Source organism: Amphiura filiformis, unplaced genomic scaffold (genome assembly GCF_039555335.1).
Source record: "Amphiura filiformis unplaced genomic scaffold, Afil_fr2py scaffold_32, whole genome shotgun sequence".
Classification (NCBI taxonomy): domain Eukaryota; kingdom Metazoa; phylum Echinodermata; class Ophiuroidea; order Amphilepidida; family Amphiuridae; genus Amphiura; species Amphiura filiformis.
The window spans coordinates 565068-586346 of record NW_027305496.1 but is presented as its reverse complement, the minus strand read 5'-3'; the positions used below and the strand labels follow the sequence as shown (position 1 = coordinate 586346).

Here is a 21279-nt window from a genome sequence, read left to right as displayed (position 1 = left end):
GAATTAAACTGAACTGAATCGAATTGGGTTTACTTACTTTCCCGTAGGTCAAATACAGTGAAAAAAGCAAAACGCATTCTCTTGAAATCAAGAAGGTAGAACAACTCGACAAAGGGAAGTTTTCATGCAAAATTGAAAATGAATCTGGCAAAGATGAGCGAGTCTTTGCCTTAACAGTCAAGGGTAAGTAATGCCTACCTAAATGTACACATTTATACAGGTATACAGTGCTCAAAAATACGGTACCTTTTGTTTTCAAGACTCTGTTTGCATAATTAGACTAAACATTATAAAATTGAAATGGAAAACATTGATTGTATTCGCTTATTTTTATTTTGAAGTATTGTTGATGGATGAAGATTTTGGAAATATCTTTCACAGGGGAATGTGAATTTCAATTGGAATTAGCACATTACCCAGCTCTATTTGAAACTCGCTCTCCCTCTGTGAAAGTTTCAGCTTGAATCTTTCTTAGAGGGTGTATGAAATTCAAATGGAGCTAATGTGCTCATTACATATGAAATTCATACTCCCTCTGTGGGAGGTATTTTAACAACCTCCACAGGTGTAGCGTGGATTCTATATGGAATATCCCGATGAGGTTATCTGTGAAACAAATGAATAGGCTACCCCGAGAGTGCAACTTTCAATTTCTTAGATTGCATTTTTTAAATTAAATCTTCTGATTCTTAACAAATTGCATGCAGCATTCACTTGAAGTGACTGACTGTTAAGAGAATGGCGGTCAATTCCCTATTTTTAATTTCATGATAATGTAATCGAATTTTGTCAACAGAGTATTGTAAGGACACGTATCTTGTATATTTTTAAGCACTTGATTACACAATGCATGTTCCCAATATGTATTACAGAACAGCTGTATGAACATCTGGGCATGCGTCCAATTGTTACGGCACATTTATAAACTGTGGTCATCCAAATAATTTTGTCAGTTTTTTTACTTCTACTGCGATGAAGCATTGAGGGGGGAAAACGGGACAATTGTGTTCAAAAATGCTACTCAAAGTAACCAATCTTTTGCATGTGATACCATTTTCTTACCCCTTGTTGAGTTAACATCGTAAATATATTTTATTTATACTATGAATATTATGATAAATCACAGCACTGGGGATATTAAACACTTAAGCCCGTATGCGAAAAACAAGTTAGACCGGATCTAAAAAATAAGGTACATCAAAGAGTACCGACTTCACCATGTTATCTCATGGAACGCACAATAGTGTAACTATGTGTTACTTACCAGTTGCATAGCAAAATAATCCATACTATTTGATATCCGCAAGTGACAAGCAAGCATGGTGAAGTCATTACTCGTCGTTGTACCTCATTGTTCAGACATTATTTAAAGCAAGACCTTGTTTTGTACATATGGGTCTAAGTTAACAGTAGCATAGCATCATTATCACCTGTATCAACATACTTCATACATCATGGATCAAATGGCTAATGCACAAAATAGTCAATCTGCTACTTTAATATGTGTCTATCCGTATGTAATTAGTACGGAACAAAGGGTGGCCTTGCAATGGTTCCCTGTGGAACACCATGATCAATGTGCGAAACATAGACCGGTAGGTAGAAAAACAGAAAGATTTATTACTTGTAACTGAGGTTGGATCAAACGACATTATATATGATAGAATAGTACAGTGTAGAATAGAATAGGATAGAATAGAATAGAATAGAATAGAAGAGAATAGAATTTCAAAAGATATAACAGAATGTTAGTTCTTGTAAACAATCTTGTAATTTCATCTTCTATTCATAACAGAACCCAAAAAAGGAGAAGGTAAAGACGATACGGAATGATATCCATCAATATCAATCCTAGTATCGATTTTGTGAAGTGAAATCATTTTTGCATGATTTTTTTTTTCGAATAGATAAAGAGGTTTTACAAATAAGCTTTCAAAGCTGACCAATCAAGTGAATTGTTTTCCTACCCTTGCATTTCCTTGCTCTCTATTCCTTGTTTTTACTTCCCTCTACAATTAATAGATTCTACGCAATGATTTTGTTTAAGCTGAAGACTAATTAACTTGGGTTTTTATAAGCAATTAGCTGATAAATAAAAAAAAAAACATCACCTTAAATACCCTTACCTACCCTTTCCCCTGCTTCCTATTAAAGCTAAAATCGCTGCAAAAAGGTTTTGCTGCAAATGTAGGCGTTGCATACTTAAAAATAAACTATTGCTTTCAAAATGCTAGTTTTTATTTTTTAAACCCTGCATCATCCGTTCAGCGTGCCTGAATGGTTGGCCTTTGTTTGAACAGCCGTGAACATGTCATGCTGATTTACATCGCTAACCTCTACAGCAATTTAGAATATCTTGGATAATTAATTTCCCCTTCATTTACCAATTTATTTTGATAATGTGAAAATTTTTGTTTAGTACAAAGATTCCATTTATTTTAGTTTAGCTGTACGTGTCATTTTGGTTGCAATAATTTCTATATAAATATTTGCCTTCAAAACAAAACAAAAATAGTTTACGCTAGCTCTGCCTTAATTAAAGTTGCATGTTCATTTCACAACTTGATAGTTTTCTATCTGTTACATAAACAGGTAGGCGTATTAAGGCATGTATTACAAGACCCATATAGGTCATTAAGTTACCTTGTGCAGTCGTGTAGGAAGTTACTTTCGCCTGAGGGATTTAGTTGTTGACAGTCTCCCTACACTGGGTATGCTAAGTTAGTCATTACCATCGATTTTGTTGTCAAACCCGATGACATATGACGCATTATTCAAGGCATTTAAGCATTAGATAAATAGTCGCAATTTTTTTTTTAAACAGTACTCTGATATTGATTCAAATTGGAGTATAATAATCTCGATAAAACGAGGATTATAATTACATATATATTATAAATCTTTAAAAAGTAAATTAAATGAATCATTAAGATTAAGTCAAGATATCCTATTTTGCTGTATAATATGGTACGAACAAACTCAATTGTTTGCCTTATAGATGCAGTTCTTAATAATGTTTAAATAAGAAATGTTGTTGTTGCAAAGCAGTTTCAAAGCTAAAAATATCAGCAACGATTTTTTTTACCCTTTTCCCTGATATTTGTTTTAATTAAATGTTAATATTTTGTGTAAGTGGTTTTGAAAGCTTAAAACATTTTCATAAGAAATTGAAGTGTGTTGCTACTTCATACTTCATGGGTATATCGGTTTAAACCATATCGTTGCAGGGGCGTAGCTAGTTTCATTCCTCTCACTGGGCGAGATCTCAGGAATTTCGCCAGATCTTGTCCATCTTTTCTCTTGCTACACTCTTAAACGATCTATTCATTTGTAAAGTTGAAACTTGTCAAACTTGACAAGGGAGCCTATTCCGATGAAGACTTACCAGATTTCTATTCAAAAGAACTCATCAAAATGACAAGTTGAGGTCATTCCCCGAGGTCATTCACCAAACTCAATTGAATTATTCAATGATTGAATGCAACAAAATGGATGACTGATAGTGTAATATACAATGAATAGACTCTTGTTTATAATGACCTTTTGAGTAGTTTAACTTTTCCGATGGGATATAATAGTTCATTGTCAAAAGAAAATGGATAATCTGGTCAAATAATGATTTATAGATCGTGCCAATTTGAATAGTTAATTGTTAAAATAAAACGGCAACGAAAATAGTTACGGGATCAAAAATAAATGTACAGGGATTCTAGTCAATACAAATGAATAGTGGGAAATTAGAGTGCATGTTCTTCCTCCTATCTTTCCCATTATCTTCCTTTGTTCTCTTTGCCCTCTTTTTCTGCTACTCTTCTCTTTTTCTATTCATTTTTTTCTTTCTCCGTCCCTCATATTTCCTCATTTTCGTGCACCGGGTGGGCAAGCTTCCCACCTGAAAAAGTTCTAAAGCTACGCCACTGTATCGATATCATGAATGTTTTTGTGCGATAACTGTTGTATCATTATTGTACGGTGTGTATCATCATTGTGCCATGTATTATCTTCATTCATTACTTATACTTGAGGGCTAAGATATTTCGCGAATGAAATTAATTGGACTCTAGGAGCCTATAATGTTGTACTTTTTTATTAGGCGATCCTAATACGTTGTGCATTGGGGTAGGTCCCAGTGTGTGTGGGGTGTGTGGAGCGGTTTAATTGCATGTTTTACTATGAATGATGATTCTCATCCTTTCAGTATTGGGTCTATCCATGCTTATCTTGACGAGTGAGTTGAACAGCTCATCGTACATAGAATAGTAAACCTGCAGAGATTTATTTTCTCTCTTCGCTTTTATTACTCTTTCGCTATATCATAAATTCCATTTTAAACAAGCTTCATATCAATTACTTACCATTTCTTCATCTTGTATTTTTATTCTCTTGTACGTATGTGAATTATGTATGCACCATGACAATATGAACATGCACAAGCATTTGTACACACACCTTTAGTACGTTAAGAGTCGATATTCGCCTTCAGTTTAAAAGTCTTTTAGAGCAAACGAACGACATGCTTAATATACACAACGTTTACTTGGGTTCTATAGTAAAATCGATTCTCCGATAGTATCGATGGCTATTTCTATCGTACCCTGAACATTTCCGTACTGCTCTCGTAAATAACCAACGATAGAAGTATGCAAATGTTGATCCCATTTCCAGGGTACAACAGAAAGAGCGGTCGCAACCTATCGGGGCACCGGTAGCTCTATGGGACCAAACAGTCCGTGGTGCCTTAATTAGTTCGAACAGAAAGTTGCAATGATTGTAGCACATTTTTAGGATGAAGAAATATTTGCACAATTGCAAAAACGGCACACATTTGCGCATGAAAAGTTTATTTCAAAGCTCACGGATAGTTAGAGAATAAATGTATTGTTTTAGCCGCTGCCTATCTATCGTCTCATAGATCACGGGTGATATCATTGTTTTTAGTAAAACATCGGCATCGGCTAAAAAAACATTTTTCTCATTCTTAAACACTTCAATTCAAATAAAAATATTAACCATTTGCCAAATTTTAAGGTTAGCAACTATTTTAAACAGTTGCGATTTTGTAGTTCACAGCATCTTGCGAACGGTAGGGACCTTTGCAAAATGTGCATTGATCATTTCACAGCGAGCGTGTAGAAGATTTCAAATGTCACAGATATACTTTTGTAGGTACTGTGGTTCTTGAGTTATGTAGTAAATAAATCAAGTACGTTTTCAAAGTATTTGATTTGTAGAACGAACTTTTGCAAAACATCAAAGTGATATTGATTTAAATAACGGAAATCGTCCCATTGTTGTTATGCGCCTTCTCACCCATAGATTAGAACCTCAATTGAGGCATATTATGCTCGTCAATGTACATTACATATACCGAATACTCGGTTATCACTTCACATAACTTATTTTACATTAGGCTTAGCCATAGATTCGTTTTGTCATGCAATTGCTATTGTTGGTGTTGGTATTATTGTGCTTGTCGAGTACCGTAATCATCAGAAAGAGTGAAAAAATAGAAAGAGATAATATACTGTATTGCTGAATTAATACTACATCGCTGAGCGATAGCGATTGGTTTTAAGCCAATAAGGTAGAGCATTTTATGTTGCGCCCTACCTTATTGGTCAGATACTTGTCAGCTCGCCGCTGAGCGATGGAGTATAAATATAGCTTTAAAAGTGTCAATACGTAGTGTAGACAAGTAGAAAAGTAATGATACGAGTGTATAGAAGAGTGCTGCGAGAGTTTACAAAAGCGACATTCCAAGATTTTCTGTTCAAAAATATTTGTCATCAAAACTCATGCCTGCTTCAGCGAACATTCAAAATAAAATGACAGTTTTCGCAGTAATCTTGATCCCGCATTAGTCCCCTCAGTGTTTATCATAATGACAGAATTATAGGGGATATTTTTTTATTGCGCTGTCACTAGTGTCAACTGCTCGTGTTCAGATGTCGACATTGGTTTCCAAATTCGACAATTCTATAGTTTGATCCAAAGTCCACAAATTTAGAGTGTTATAGTTAAGATTTAGTACCTTAATGCAGAATCAACAAGTGTACTACAATAGACCCAAATCTGAGCTGAATAGATCAAGATCGTACCCAAACGGTAGATTAATTATTGGACTACCTATGAACAGAAATCTTAGATAAATAAGTTTGCATGCCGTTATATTCAGTGACAGTAACAAAATAGTTCGGTCACGTGTTTTTAAATATTTGGGCTGCACACGTCACACAAAGCACTCGACGCCGCACACACTTAGGTTATCGCTTATGTTTTGCTGGAAATAATGCACTGTCTGTGTGACCTTATAGCCGAGTGTGACGTGGATTCTGTGGAAGAAATGGATCTCGATGAGGATATAGACGAATTTACAAGCGACGAAGACGAAGGTTTGCGGTGCTGCTAACTAAAGCAAATAAGAATTAGTACAAATATTTGTGTGTGGGACTGGGACTTATGTTGTAGTTTTGTTAAAGGGCTTAGGATGTAGTTTTGAAGTGCTGGCGCAACGTAGCAAGGCATAACATAAACATTAGTGTAGCAGTTAAACTGAAGCATATATATGTAGCTGTACTTACCTATACTTTAAGTACACTGTTAGAAAACTGCTAGCAGGTGCCAGCAATTGTCCACTTTTTTACTGAATGTCGTTTTACAGCATATTTATATGGATGAGTTGACCTCAATGTTTATCAACAAAGGCAAGGGACTGGTATATCGATATGCTTGAGTGAATCCCATTCAACCACTACACTGTTCAATGGTCTTATTTTGATGTGGCGATAGTTTTAAAAACACGAGCCCTGAACAAAATATGATGAGCGCGCATACTGTCAGGCAAACATCAATGGAAATTGTGATGATGCGTGCGCATATTGCCAGGCATTAACGTCAGATGTCAACTCGTCTATACTTTTTTTGCAGAACGTTTCTGTTCTTATCTGTTTAAAAACTGAAAAACAGCATTTTTTACATCCGTCTGTAAAAAATTGGAAATTTTAACAGTGTATTTATCAGGATAGACAAATCCAGTAATATCCAGATGTAGCTTGTATTAATTTTTGTGCTCAGCGACATAAATACCCCCAAAAGCTGCCGTATGAATGATTGTATAAAAGATAGAACACGGCTAAGTAGCACAACATGCTCAATAGCTGCCGTGTGATTTGTTTTGGCTTTGTGTCGCTTAGTTAACAATAATAAATATTAGGTAGTTTACAACTGGGATATCTAAATTCAAACATTCATACTGCAGCCTATGGTGATGCGTCTCTGTGCCGCTGAAACGATTTAGAAACGCATTGTGTGAACTCCAAACAGTTTCAATATATTTCTGATGGTTTTGTATTATATTGAACATACAGTCACATACACAAAATGTAAAGTATCCGATGTAAGAATCTCGGGGAGAATCTTTCTTGTTTTTGAAACAATTTAACTTGTGTTTAAGTAAACCTTCAAAACACATTTTTATTTGGGTTGTTCTCTTTTCCAAAAATTCAAACTTACTAATAATTTAATGTAACAGACTCAAGACGTAATTATTGTGTGCTTAGTACGCATACATCATGACAACGCTGTTGTAATTACTATGTAATACTATGATATCAATAATTTACACACAATGGCTGGTAGTAGCACATTGAAATAAACACGAGATGCTTTATGTTCAGTCTTATGGAGTACACCATCCCGTGCTGACAATAACATTGTTTGTCACGAATTAATTTCACCAAAATACAAACAATGTATAAAAAGAGAGTAATTATTATAAAAGATGGTGCTAGGATGGAGCCATGGACCCCCAATATAGAAACATAAACCTTTCTTAAGGGGTCTGTCAGCCACCTTTGAGGTCAATGTACATTTTAATAATTTGCTATTACAAATATCTATCACGAATTTCACAAAATATTTGATATCAGAAGGACATTCCTCGTACTCAAAATGCAATTTGGTGTGTCTGATGTGCTCTCAGGTCCCACAAAAAATACGTTAACTTGAACGTCGCTATCCGAGCCCTTAAAGTATTTTAATAAACTGCACTAGAACGTAGACGCGAGAGGTCACGTAATGCCGCAGTAACCAATGGGCACTCGCGTTTTAATCAATTATACATGTATCATGATATTCAAAAACAGAACTGAGACAAGACAACGGGAAACGGACAGATTGCACATAATTCGGACAGTTACTCTCACGTGATCCAGAACAAGGGGTGCTGTAAATATTCTCATGAGGTTTTCATTCAATGGCTACTACTCAGATTGGGCTCTTCCAGTTGAAATTCATACACCCCCTATGGGAGACATGACCTTAATCTCCCACACAGGGGGTGTAAATTTCAAATTGAGTCACCTTTCAGGTAACCCCATTTGAAATCCACACTCCATGTGAAGACCTGAGCGTAAGAAGACCGTAAGTCCACTTGGCCCCTCAACATGTATACACTAAAGTTACGTATAGTTTATTAGGGTTTTATAATGTTTAATACATGTTCCAGGGTGAAAACATCATGAAAGGTTGTGAAAGATTTGTTTTGGCCCCTGAACATGTGTAAAACATTACCAAACTATACGCAACTTTAGTGTATACATGAAGAGCTTGGTTCCAAAAGGCGCTAAATCCACTTTTGGAAAAAATTGAGTTATTGGTACCAATGTATAGTGTTATAGCATTAGTTTCATGGAATCAAACTATTTTTTCCAAAAGGAGCTCAATCCCATTACAGGGTGGGCCATAAATTTGACTTTTTTTCCAAAAGGCGCTAAATCCATTTCAGTTTTTTTCCAAAAGGCGCTAAATCCAACCGACCAATCACTGTGCTCTGTAGGCCGTTAAAGACTAAAATTGCATAGGACTATTCTCCAGTTGACAAGGCAACTATTGATCAAAATTTAAATCACAAAAGTTTAGAATTTCAACTTGTACACACACCCCTACACTCCTAGCAAGCACAGACGACAATTTGCGCGTAAAATGGAATGATTTGACAGAATTGTCGTTGTAAAATTTTTGGAAAAAAAATTGCACAATTTTCTCACATTTTCAAGCGTTTGGTGAATAAATATCATTACATTGTTGAAATAAAGTGCAGTTTGATTTATAAACAAAATATTTGTGTGTATTTTGTTTAATATTGCACATTATTTTGAATATCATTGAATATTTTGTTTCCAAAAGGTGCTAAATCCACGGTTATTGGATATTTTGTTTCCAAAAGGCGCTAAATCCACTTCAAGCGGTTTAATAAAAGAATACTTACAATTACACATTATAATCAGGATCTCAAAAACAGGTGTTTTTGTAGTTACTGACATGAGAACTAACATTTAAAACCAAAAAATAAATGAATACATACCTATAAGGCTTTTAATTTAAAAAACATTTATTTTCTCCTATTTCATTAATATGGATTTAGCGCCTTTTGGAAACAAGCTCTTCACATGTTGAGGGGCCAAGTGGACTTACGGTCTTCTTGCGCTCAGGTCTTCATGTGTGATTGAACGTTTCCCATGTGGTGTGTGAGTTTCAACTAGAATAGCATATTGGCTGTACATTTTGTTAAAATGTAAGGGAAGGTGTGTTTTGAAGGTCAATATTCGTGCTCCTTGAATTGGTATAAAACATTCTTGGTTTTGATTTACTCACAGACAAACCAGCATCCGACGAGTTGGACTTTAGAGCTATGTTAAAGAAAAGGTAAGGGCCTGCATCCAAATTGGTTCGATCTTTGGATCGACCGCCGACGCTGCAATAAATGAATTATCGACTAACTAGTACGACTTGATTATGGTAAAATTGTGCTGAAAAAATAAATATTATGTGTGACATTGCAGTCAAAAACGAATGCGGAATGTGTAATTTTGAATTAATATATCACTTGCGAGTGTTTAAAGGTAGAATTGTCATGATTTTACGGCAAAAAACTAAAACAAATGCCGTTTCAGCTGAAATGAACTCGCTAAGAAAAACGAATGCGGTGGGAGCTTTGAGACATAACATTTTTTAGCCTTAACATGCTTATATAGATGGATAAGGCGTTTGAATCAAAAGCGAGTACGCCTACACTTTCTATTGTGCCACCCTATTACAGATCTTTCAAAAGGGAACCAGCGAGGGAGCAGGCGGCACCAGACTGGGGAAAACTGAAAGAGGTTGAAGGAGTAGAAGTAGTGGTAAGGATTTCTTTCATTCATTGTTAATGCTGTGCGTGCTAGCCATGCGCTTCAATGGAAAAAGTTCAAGTTTAAAAAATATTTTCTCAAAATATCAAGAGCTATCTTAAGAACTACTGAACCAATGCTAGGCTTGTTTGTACTCATTTTAATGCATTTTTCAAGCTGATTCCAAATATGGTCATGAAAATTTAAATTTCTGAAATTATTAAATTTTTAATTATTGTTTTTTTGAAACTTGTCGACTGCAGTCGACACCCGCGTGAAGAGAGTTAAGTTGTCTCTTCACGACATTTTTAGGTTAGCCCCATTTGAAATGGGTCAGTACATGTCATGTGCTATTTGTTTACGAACTTGCCCATTTTACTGTTTTCTTATTATCATGTTTCACAAAATTTACGTCTCATGGTCGGCAATTCCAATAATATGCAGATTAGATCTGTATTTCGTTCAAGACACTCTTGCGGTATTTTTTTTAAATCAAAGTTTGCATTCAATAAATACATCGCACAGTGTCGACTTCCTATTCGATAAATATAAATGTAATACTCCGTTGGTGAGCGACGGGCGACTGGTATTTCACCGAACGCAAGAAAAGGAGTTCTATCTGATTGGCTAGCAATCGATCGCTTAGGTCGCTTAGTAGTCAACTACAAACTCAAAACTGAGCATCGTATTCAATTCGATTGAAATCGATATTCTATTATTGCCGTAGATAAAGAGAGTGATAGTGTGTCAATAATGTACATTGTATTGCAGCTGGATTTTACATGCATTCTTTTATATAAATTTTTTCTCAAAGAATTGAATATGATCAAAATTTTTACTCAGGATTTCAAATTTTTACCCGCAAATTGCAGTTAAACATATCCACAGCAAAATACCGGTCCTCACTAATTAGTGTATTTAATTTCCAGTTAGTGTATTTAAGATAAAACCTGACAACAAATAAAATTTTCTTGCAATAGAAATATCATATGGGATACTGATATGGTAGGCCGCAACCGCCACAACGTGGAGCTGCTACGCGTAGCTGACTTTTTGCTCCGTGGAGCCAAATTGACCAATCATGATCATGTTAGAGTTTTTCATTACTCGGAGGTAAAACTGACTAATTAAGTACGACTTACTCATTACGTGAAGCGAATTTATTCATTAAGAATTTGCCAGACGAGCGTCACGTAGTTGCAAGATATCCTCGGTCACGAAAGTTATGATTCAAAAAGTAGTTTATGAAAAGTACGAACTGACTTATTATTAAGATGGACATGCACTCATAAGAAACTCATACAGTATTGTACATAACTATATAGCTAGGCAGAGTGGTGGTAAACTATGCACACAGTTCTGCGATCTGCAGTGTATCGCCGGGAGCTAATTTGTATAACTTGCGCGGTGTCCCTGCGGAATTCGACCTTCAGCAAACTGCAAACCAGTTCGGATTTACTTTATATACTAGTAGTAGGCCATACATACTGTAGTTACTGTCCGTTTTCCTATACACAATACTCAGTGCGCTCACCATTGACGCGTGACCTCTACAAATAGTGTATGTTAGAAGTATAGGCCATTGCCTAGTTGACGTCACTACTGTGTAAAAAATAACCGGCCAATATTTAAAGTATTCTCTGAAATTCTAGAAAATATAGTTTTGTAACATGTCCAAAATTTTTAGCTAATTTAGGTGTTTGGAAATATTGGTACTTTTGTACCAAAAAATATGAAGAAATTATTTCTAAACCGTGTTAAGTCATTAAGCTTCTCATTTTCAAGAACGCTGGTTAACAATAAGCAGACTATTGTCTCATTTCGTAAACAAAAGCCCACAGTATTGTTACCTTGCGTTCGCTTTATAATCGTTCACCCAACTGAAACTATAATACCAGCTCATTGCTCATTGCACAGGTAAAACAGACACAAGTGCAGTGTGTATTTAACCAGAGAAGATCTGATGTAACATAGTTGAGCCGTTTTCATTGAGTGTTATCTTGGTTTAATAGCTTTTAATAGGGTTTAAGTCCTTCAAAGGTCGTGGTGAGTTCTACTGTAGACATGACTGCATCATGATTATTTTAAAGTCAACAACATTCAACAATATGATCACCGTGATAGTATGAGAGTATCAGTACCGTGGGTGTCAGTGATCCTGGCCTGACACAGTAGACAAACAAACAAACAAACAAACAAACACGCCACACACATTACACATGCATGCAAGGTAACATTGACTATACACTAATCAAACAATGGTATTGATCCTGTACAACTGGTCGTGGTTTATTTACAATCGATTCATTTAAAATCCCCATAGTAAACATTAATTTTGGCAAGAGTTTTTCTCTCTGGAACGAGGATGCATCCACTGGCTCCGCGTAATGAAAAGATCTAACATGATTGGTCAATTTAGCTCCGCGAAGCGAAAAGTAAGCTACGCGTAGCAGCTTCACGTTGTGGCGGTTACGGCCAGCCATATATTGATCATGCGAAAATCGTAAAACATAGAATAGAAACAGTGTGGCAGGCGCTCAAAATCTCAAATTGTATGCTTAGCCTGAGTTGCACGGCCTATCTCGAATAAAATCACCATGCGTAGTTGTTGAAAAACGTGAGGATTCATCGTACTATCACGGCAATTTTTAACACGAAGATATAGGGATGACGACGGTGTGCATCGTGTTATCCGTCTGCAGTTGAAGACCTGAGCGCAAGAAGACCGTAAGTCCACTTGGCCCCTCAACATGTATACACTAAAGTTGCCTATAGTTTCGTATAGTTTGGTAATGTATTATACATGTTCAGGGGCCAAAACAAATCTTTCACAACTTTTCATGATGTTTTCACCCTGGAACATGTATTAAACATTATAAAACCCTAAGAAACTATACGTAGCATTAATGTATACATGTTGAGGGGCCAAGTGGACTTACGGTCTTCAATTTGTCAATAGCAAGCCATATCTTATCTATTTTATCATTATTTAAACGGTTACCATGGTTACTTGCAACACGGAATTTCACACAATTTCCTACCGTATTAAAAACTAAACCAGCTACCAAACTAAGAAAAACCTTTTTCATTTTCTAAATATAGTCGGCTGAGATTACCGCACCAATGAAAAAGCAAATGTTTGTCGGCGAAAGGGAGGGTCGTATGACCCTGGAAGTTGGAGCCAAGTGGGAAGGCTGTAAGCCAAAATGGTACAAAAACGGAAAAGAAATTGTTACCGATAAGAAAAATAGGATCAAAATCGGAAAGAATGAAACGACTCTGACTGTATCGAATATCACCGCCAAGGATGACTCTGCTATGTACAAGTGCTCCTTCGAGAATCTTGCCCATTCAAGTTGCAAGATCATAGTTGAACGTGAGTATATACATAACGTCGTTGGTCATGAAACCTACATCCTATGTACATCTGACCTTTGACATCAAAACCTGCTATGTAAAAGTAAGCCACTGCTTCAATATCTCCTATGCACAAATCTGGCCCGACAACAAAAGTTTCGCCTCATACGAGCACGCACTATAAACTAAGGCATGAGACATTGCTGAAGCCAAATATCATATCAGAATGTCCACCATGAGTACGTTTTTAGCTGCAAACAGTTATTCCAAGTTTGCACGAAGGAGGTTTTGAAAATGGACCCATTCTTTAGATAGCAGGGTTTTTTTAATTCAAAGGTTAAATGCGCTTGAGATGTTTTCCCTGGCCAGCTACAATAAGTATTGTTTTACGTGTGTATGTAAATTTTGCATTCCTGGCCAGCTAAAATAAGTTATTGTTTTACGTTTGTATGCAAATTTTGCATTAAACCTGCGGGGATTGTGCATTATGGTACAAAAGGGCTATTGTTAAATTTATGCTGCAGTATGGCCAAATATTTGAATATGCATAGCTGTTGCCTTTTTTAATTAAAAGATTTGTAGTGCCGGCTATTATTGTTACTATTGCTGCTACTTTATGATTTTATATGCGATTTATGTTATTGTTATTATTTAATATATTTGGCAGGTCCAATGGTAAGAACTGCAATCATCCATATCCATGTTAATTACCTCAATAACTATAATCACAGTGTCAATTTAATTCATGACTTACATCGATATAAACTTTTTACGTAGCCATATTTATATCATGCTTAACCCACCAAAAACAATACGCATCATCCCTAGGATGCCAAATACACTCATCTCAGCGGTTAGTTACCCTTTTAGTTGATTCCTATAGCAATATTGACCAAGCCGCACATGCGTTATTGGCGTCCCATTTTAGAAATGATAGTATAATAGTATACCTGCTTATTATAAGCAACTACCATAATCTCCTATATACAATAGTAGCCATATTTAGAATGAAAGCTAAATAACTGTTGTTTAGTATAATGTTAGTTTATTGTTATTAGTCTTATTGTAATCATGTGAATAGTATACTGGAAGGATGTTGGGTACTTTTTAATCAACTTCCGGCAAGTTAAATTCAACTAAATTTAAATTTGCTCTAATTTATCAACAAAATTACGATTTTTGCACAATTTTCATGTAATTTAATGAACTGTCTGCACATATGAAGGTCTTAGGTGCTTTATTTGTAACAAATTCTGAGTGCGACCAATTTAAATATAATTACGATCAAAATATTAGTCAAATTTCCGTATGGCTGCAACGTCTCGTTGCTGTCGTGAATCTGCGGGATTCATTGATCTGATTCATTGACACATTGATCTGATCATACTCAATAAACAATCAACAGACTGACGTAACCATTGGTGATATAGGCGATGAAATAAATAACTATTTTATTTGTTTTACCTCATTTGCCCGGCTCAAAATTAAAAGGGCACATATCCGATAGTTGAAACTAACATTTTGTGGCGAAAAGAATCAGTTGTTATTTTACGCAAACTAGTTTTTTTTAATTCGGTCTTCAATTATAACAAAGATTGTATGCTTTTATTGGAATATTCAGGAACATTTGTTTTCATATTATAATTGTTGCAAATTACATGATAATAAATAAAAGAATAATCTAATACAACATCAAATAAATAGAGTCAATAATACTTTTATTAATTTAAATCTATATTTCGCAAGTGCATATCACTATTTTGCTCTAATTGCAAGCACATTGCAAGTGTTACGTCGGTCTTGCTATAAACACTCGTTTTATGTTGCGTGTAAGCGGAAGCCCGTCGTATAAAGTGTTGCACTCGAAAATGCTGCGACGTTCTTGCAAAAACAGGAAATACAAAATGCACTGATGATATATTATTTCATTAATTGAAATTTCATAATTAAATTTTAGCACCTAAATAAACTTTTAATTGTGAGTTGTCAAATATATTCTCTAAATTCATCAACTTCCAAAATTCCCCAAAATTATTAGTTCCGATGGTCAGTGCCCACGGTTTCTTCCTACTGTTACGTGTTCACATGTTTGCAGATGTCCGTGTTCTGTTAGCTATAGGTGATCCGCAACTGAAAATAACCTTTCGATCCATGATCAAAATGATATCGATAAAAAAAATGCATTACATTTTTAATGTACATATAAAAATATTATAGATAAAAACACAACTTACTTAAATTTAGTAATATTGCAGTAGAAGCGTTAAAGTACATGTACAATACTCCTTACCGTACCGAGAACGAGCCAAATATTACATAATGCAAATGCAGGGTCAAATAATGATTCCCTATCCAGTTGCATATATAATATTAGGCCCATTCTCGTTATGATTATTGCGTGAAACTCTAGGATTATGAATAAATTTTGATTATCTTAAATATATTAGAAGAACCAAAATTGTCATATCAGTTGTAAATCGTGATAAATCATTTTGATCACGGGTCAACAAGGTCATCTTTTTCTGTGGATCATCTATATCATGTTGTATTATACGTAGATATGGTAGGATGCTCATAAATTTCAAGCTAAAAATCATTAAAGTAGAAAGCTTTAGTATAAACGATATTAGTATTACGAAAGCCTAATGCATTATGTGATGATAAATTGTGATGTAGCTGAACTCTGACCTTTTAATGATAACAATTAACCACAGAGGAGTAAGATAAGACAGAGCGCGTACCACCAGTCAAAGTCTCCGCCTCATCTGATAATGAGGGCCGATTGTTCCATGAAATGCGACAGGCGAGACTGCTACGCAATTACCGCGTAGTTTCATTGTCTATTGCGTAATCGCGAAAGCACGCAACGCTCTGTCGCGTATACGCGAAGGCACGCAGCGCTGGCGTGATTGTTTGACACGGCATGATCGAACAATCGGCCCTCATGAATATGCGAGAACTGGTAGCATACAATACACGGGGACTTTGACTGGTGGTACGCGCTCTGTGTAATCTTACTCCTCTGTGCAATTAACATTAATACAATAATCATAGACTACAACAGACCATGTATCAACAGTCAAAGTCCCCGTGAATTGTATGCTGTGAATTATCCCATATTCATGAGGTCCGATTGTTCGATTGTGCCGTGTCTAACAATCACGCCAGCGTTGCGTGCCTTCGCGTATACGCGATAGAGCGTTGCGTTCGTTCGTGACTACGCGATAGACCGTAAAAATACGCAGTATGTGCGTAGCAGTTTTGCCTGTCGCATTTCATGTAACAATCGCCCTCATTATTGGGTGATGCTGAGACTTTGACTGCTTGTACGCGGTCTGTTATCTTTTCCGTCCATGACAATAATAAAAAAGTAATACTTAAAGCAACTTTCCCGAGAGGTCAGAGTTCAACTGTAACAAACCTGTCCCATAATGCATTGTGAGTTTATAATGCTAATATCGCTTATTGTCTTGTGATTTCATTGTTCATCGCCAACCATTCCTATTTCATGTGTTATATTTTGCTCCTAAAACTAAATAGCACATCGCAACCTTGCTACCATCTCTACTGAGGAGTACACCAAGCTTGTAGCGCAGGGGAAAGAACCTAAGGGTGGTAGGCATCTCTGTCATGCTTCAAATATTTCCAAAATGGAATGCATCTTTTTCCAAAGCATGTTTTTTTATCTGATGTTTTACTCAATAAATGATTTTGTCTAAAAATTATAGGGTATATAGATTCGTGTTGCTGGAGCGATAACTAGACGATGTATTTGTATTAGTAAGGATGTGTTTCCAATATACCATTCTTATGGTGGCTCTGAAAAGAGCCGTTTTATTTTTGAAGCGGGTAAATTCGTCCTGTTCGCACGATATTTGTATAATAGGCAATTTTGGTTTCAATCTGATGTTCTTGTGATTTGCGAAGTGTGTATTATTTTGGAATTATAAAGACTGAAAGAACATTACCCGAGATTAAATGATCATCTAGAGAAAACAAAGAAACCATATTTATTTAATGAAACATCAGATAAAAACTATGAAAAACAAGCACTGCCGAGTGGTCACGTTTTTTGCCAAGGGGATTCTGACTTGAGATTGAAACGTACATATTTACCACGCTCACATGCACTGTCTCAAGTTCAGAATTAACACTAAAACTATTTTTAAAAATACTGCACGCTGCACTCGCCCTTTGACCCGTTTTTCCTCTATGCTTGAATCACGCACTTCCCGTTTTACCTCATAATCGAATGATACTTCGATGATGTTTTAATTCACCATATATATTTCTATTACAGCTTTTCGTGTATAGTGGCACTATTTCTGAACGTGTATATTAAGAAAATATATACCGATTTTCCCCTAAATTGTCTACAAAGTTGTCGAAACAGTACTCTATGAGTCTGAGCTTAATCACTATGTATTTTGTTGATAATGATGATAATTAATACTGTACATAATAATTGCCAACAAGTCCTTGATTACACAATGCACCAGTAAAGTTGCATGCATGTGCATGATTCTTATGTCCTTATTTGACCAAGACAGAAGGTAAGATATGCTGTCGTTTTATCTTTTCTGTTTCGGGAGCTCTATTGTTCAGAAACGAAAACGCAAGGGATTATGTGAGTTGATCTGTTCCTTGAATTCATTGTTAAGTTTGAAGTACCAATCAGCTTATTTCAATAGAGATGGATGCCTGTTGTATAAGACAAGATTATGGAACACCCGCAGTGTGTGGAAGACCGGTGTTTTTAGTGGTCTAGCGCCCCTTTCGCTGGTCAATGAATGACAAATAATATACATTTAAAATAGATTTCAGTCTGGCAAATTTGCCTGAAGCAATTATCGGATTACCAATTTCAATGAAAGAAATCGAATTACTTTCACTTCAACGCACTTCTTTGGTGTTGCATATTACCAAGATTTAAGGTGTATTTGGGACGAAAATAATTCCCCCGTTTCATCTCTACATAATCATATGACCGATTTTTGCGCGATTGCACGAACGAGTACACGTAATTCTTGGCAACACTGATTACTAGTGATTAATGTATATTAATGTATATTTCTACGCTGGGCTATTTTCACGAGCCACTCCCGCCTAGGCTGAAGTACCTATACACCCAACGCAAGTCAATTGAAGCCGTACAATTTATCGCGAATTTACGACCGTAACATTTAGACACTTCTTTTGTCTAGATTAGCATCAACCCTCTCATCTCAAGTTTTTCATGTCAAAAATTAACATAATTCCCGAAACCGGAACAGACGTTATCTTCTGTATACTTTTCTGTATGCAACAAAAGACTAGAATAAAATGATTGTTCACACGTACCATGCTAACACTTCAAAATAACAATGAGATCCGAAACCGAAATAGAAAAGATAAAACGACGGTAAGATTTAATTCCTGATATCATGACAACGACAGCTGAATGATTATTCCATGCCTATGAACGAGGCTCGTGGCCACGTGGTAGCGCTCAGATATTATATCTTCGTCTACAGACCACACATACTATTAGAAATATTGAGGTTTTTGGCCCTCAACGACGAAACTGCTATAAAAACTCGTTGAACAATGATTGTACAAACTCTATCCACCGGCGAAGTGATCATGTTTCACATAAGGAGCTATAAGTTTAACACCATGTTAAACAATTTTACTTGAATGATAGACGTGTCAATTTTAATAAGAAGTCTCTTCTTTATATGATGTGGAGGATATTATATTGAGAAATAAGTAAGTATGAAGCCAAATCCAACAACAAAATTTTTAATCGCGATTTGTTTCGAAAATGTGATGCGATCAACGAATATTATTTATTTTGAAACACGAAATCCGCACAGGCGCATTATGCTATTTATGGACGGGCCTATTCCTCGGACAAAGGTTTGTGAAATAATAAAGGTCTGCTTTCTAGTAAAATATCACAAAGTATTTACCATCTCAAAATTGGTAGTGTATTGCAATTTGATTTATGTATACATAAGTTGATTAACTTCGAATCTAGTGGTACGGGTTCAAATTATCAGCATTGTTAGAAGTATGGTTTGTGTGTTAAAGCAAGGAAAAGGATCAAAGATCGGCTGAGGAACAAATACAAGATATATCTAAAAGAACTGTACTACTAGAAATATTGTATCTTATATTATTTTACTTGCTGAACTAAACAAGATTGATGTATTATGCAATAATAATACAGCTTTATATACTCTTTGAATTTTGAAAATTGACAGCTTTGTACAGCAAAATGTATTTGAGGTATGGCATATACATTATTTCGTCCTGTTTAGTTGTGGCAATAAAATAATCCAAACTCAATTTTCGGATGGTACGGGGCTGAGCCACCCATATAATTTTAATACAATGAACGATTCCTTGTTTTAATACAATGAACGATTCCTTGTTTGTAATCTATACTTGCACGCATGTACTTTGTTCTAAATGTGTCCATTTCTTTAAAACACTCACACAACTTATCTGGTAATTTTCAGGAGTGAAACCCAAAGTAGACTTCGTGACCCTACTGAAGAGCATAGAGGTTCACGAGGGCGCTGATGCTAAATTCCCATGTGAACTAAGCGGAGATGCTCTCAGAATGGAGTGGCTACACAAGGACTTGGTGGTAAGACAGTACTGCATAATAATTCCTTGATCAACATAAATTATACATAGGAAATCTGTGGAACTACATCGAATGTAAGAGTATATTGGGGTTCGAAAGGCATCAAACTGTGCTTGGAATAAAAGTAAAATCATTCAATGCACTCGTTTTGTCGTATGTTAATCTGGGACACGTCAGATCAGAAATTGCCCAAAAGTGAGCAGTTTTCCGTGTAAATTTACCATTTTACGAAACATTGTTGCCAATCTACACATGCCGAAGCAGTGCTCTTGGACAGTGTTCAAAATCCGAGAGCATTATGCTGAAAATAGCTCAATGGCCAATGATATAAAAATCATATTTATTGACCAGTCGACTAAGTTGACTTGCGGGGCTCTTCTAAATTTGACCTGCATCTAAAACTAGTTATTATTATGAAAGCCTCCGCGTTCGTCATTGTCGCTTGATAATAGAATGAACTGGGTGACGGACTGGCTCTAAGAGAATTTGCATTTTCAAAACCTTGCGTACCTTTAAGGGCGCACACCTATAAATAATTGCCCCATTGAAATACGTGTGAAAACACCGGTTTTCTTTTCTCGTTTTTAGGCCTTTTCGGCGCTTTCTGAGATATTTAATGATAACCAGTCGATTGCAAATCGATGAAAGTTTAACATATGTTTCAATGTATGGGTAGTCTTCCGTCTCGTTTTCCCGGTAGGAGTCACTGAACAGCGCCCTCACTGTTTTTGACATGCTCTCAAGCGTGCAAACCTGTTTCTGCCATTTTTTCATTCGCGGACCTATTTTTTCGATAATTATAAAAATGCGACTTTTTTGATGACTCAAATTCATGCATAGGCTTTACACTTTCATTTAAGCTATAATTCGCTACTCTGTCTGATTATTAGTCCAAACAGCAGCCCATAATACTGTCCGTATTTTACCGGAACTTAGTAGGGTTGCACAAATGGCGCATTGATTTAGTGGTGTGCTCCCTTAATGTACTTTAACTTGACAAAATTTTATGTAGCCTTAAGGTAACGACACTAGATGCAACTGCGGGCTCTATCACTTCACTAAAAAGCTCAATATTAACACTACTGCTGTATAGTGCTACCATTAGGAACTGGATGACGG

At 35.9% G+C, this 21279-nt stretch overlaps 1 protein-coding gene across 11 annotated transcripts in view; it reads left to right on the top strand.

The window, feature by feature from the left end:
• LOC140143917 (twitchin-like) overlaps positions 1 to 21279 on the top strand; it is a 210110-nt gene that overhangs the window by 87073 nt on the left and 101758 nt on the right. For 9 of the 11 annotated variants that reach the window (XM_072165753.1, XM_072165755.1, XM_072165754.1 and 6 more), the window contains 7 exons: positions 48 to 183; positions 1796 to 1813; positions 9657 to 9705; positions 10100 to 10181; positions 13272 to 13545; positions 17067 to 17141; positions 20030 to 20160. In XM_072165753.1, the coding sequence (XP_072021854.1) occupies positions 48 to 183; positions 1796 to 1813; positions 9657 to 9705; positions 10100 to 10181; positions 13272 to 13545; positions 17067 to 17141; positions 20030 to 20160 (765 nt within the window). The remainder of the gene's footprint in view (positions 1 to 47; positions 184 to 1795; positions 1814 to 9656; positions 9706 to 10099; positions 10182 to 13271; positions 13546 to 17066; positions 17142 to 20029; positions 20161 to 21279) is intronic. The other 2 variants (XM_072165746.1, XM_072165751.1) reach the window with 2 other exon arrangements.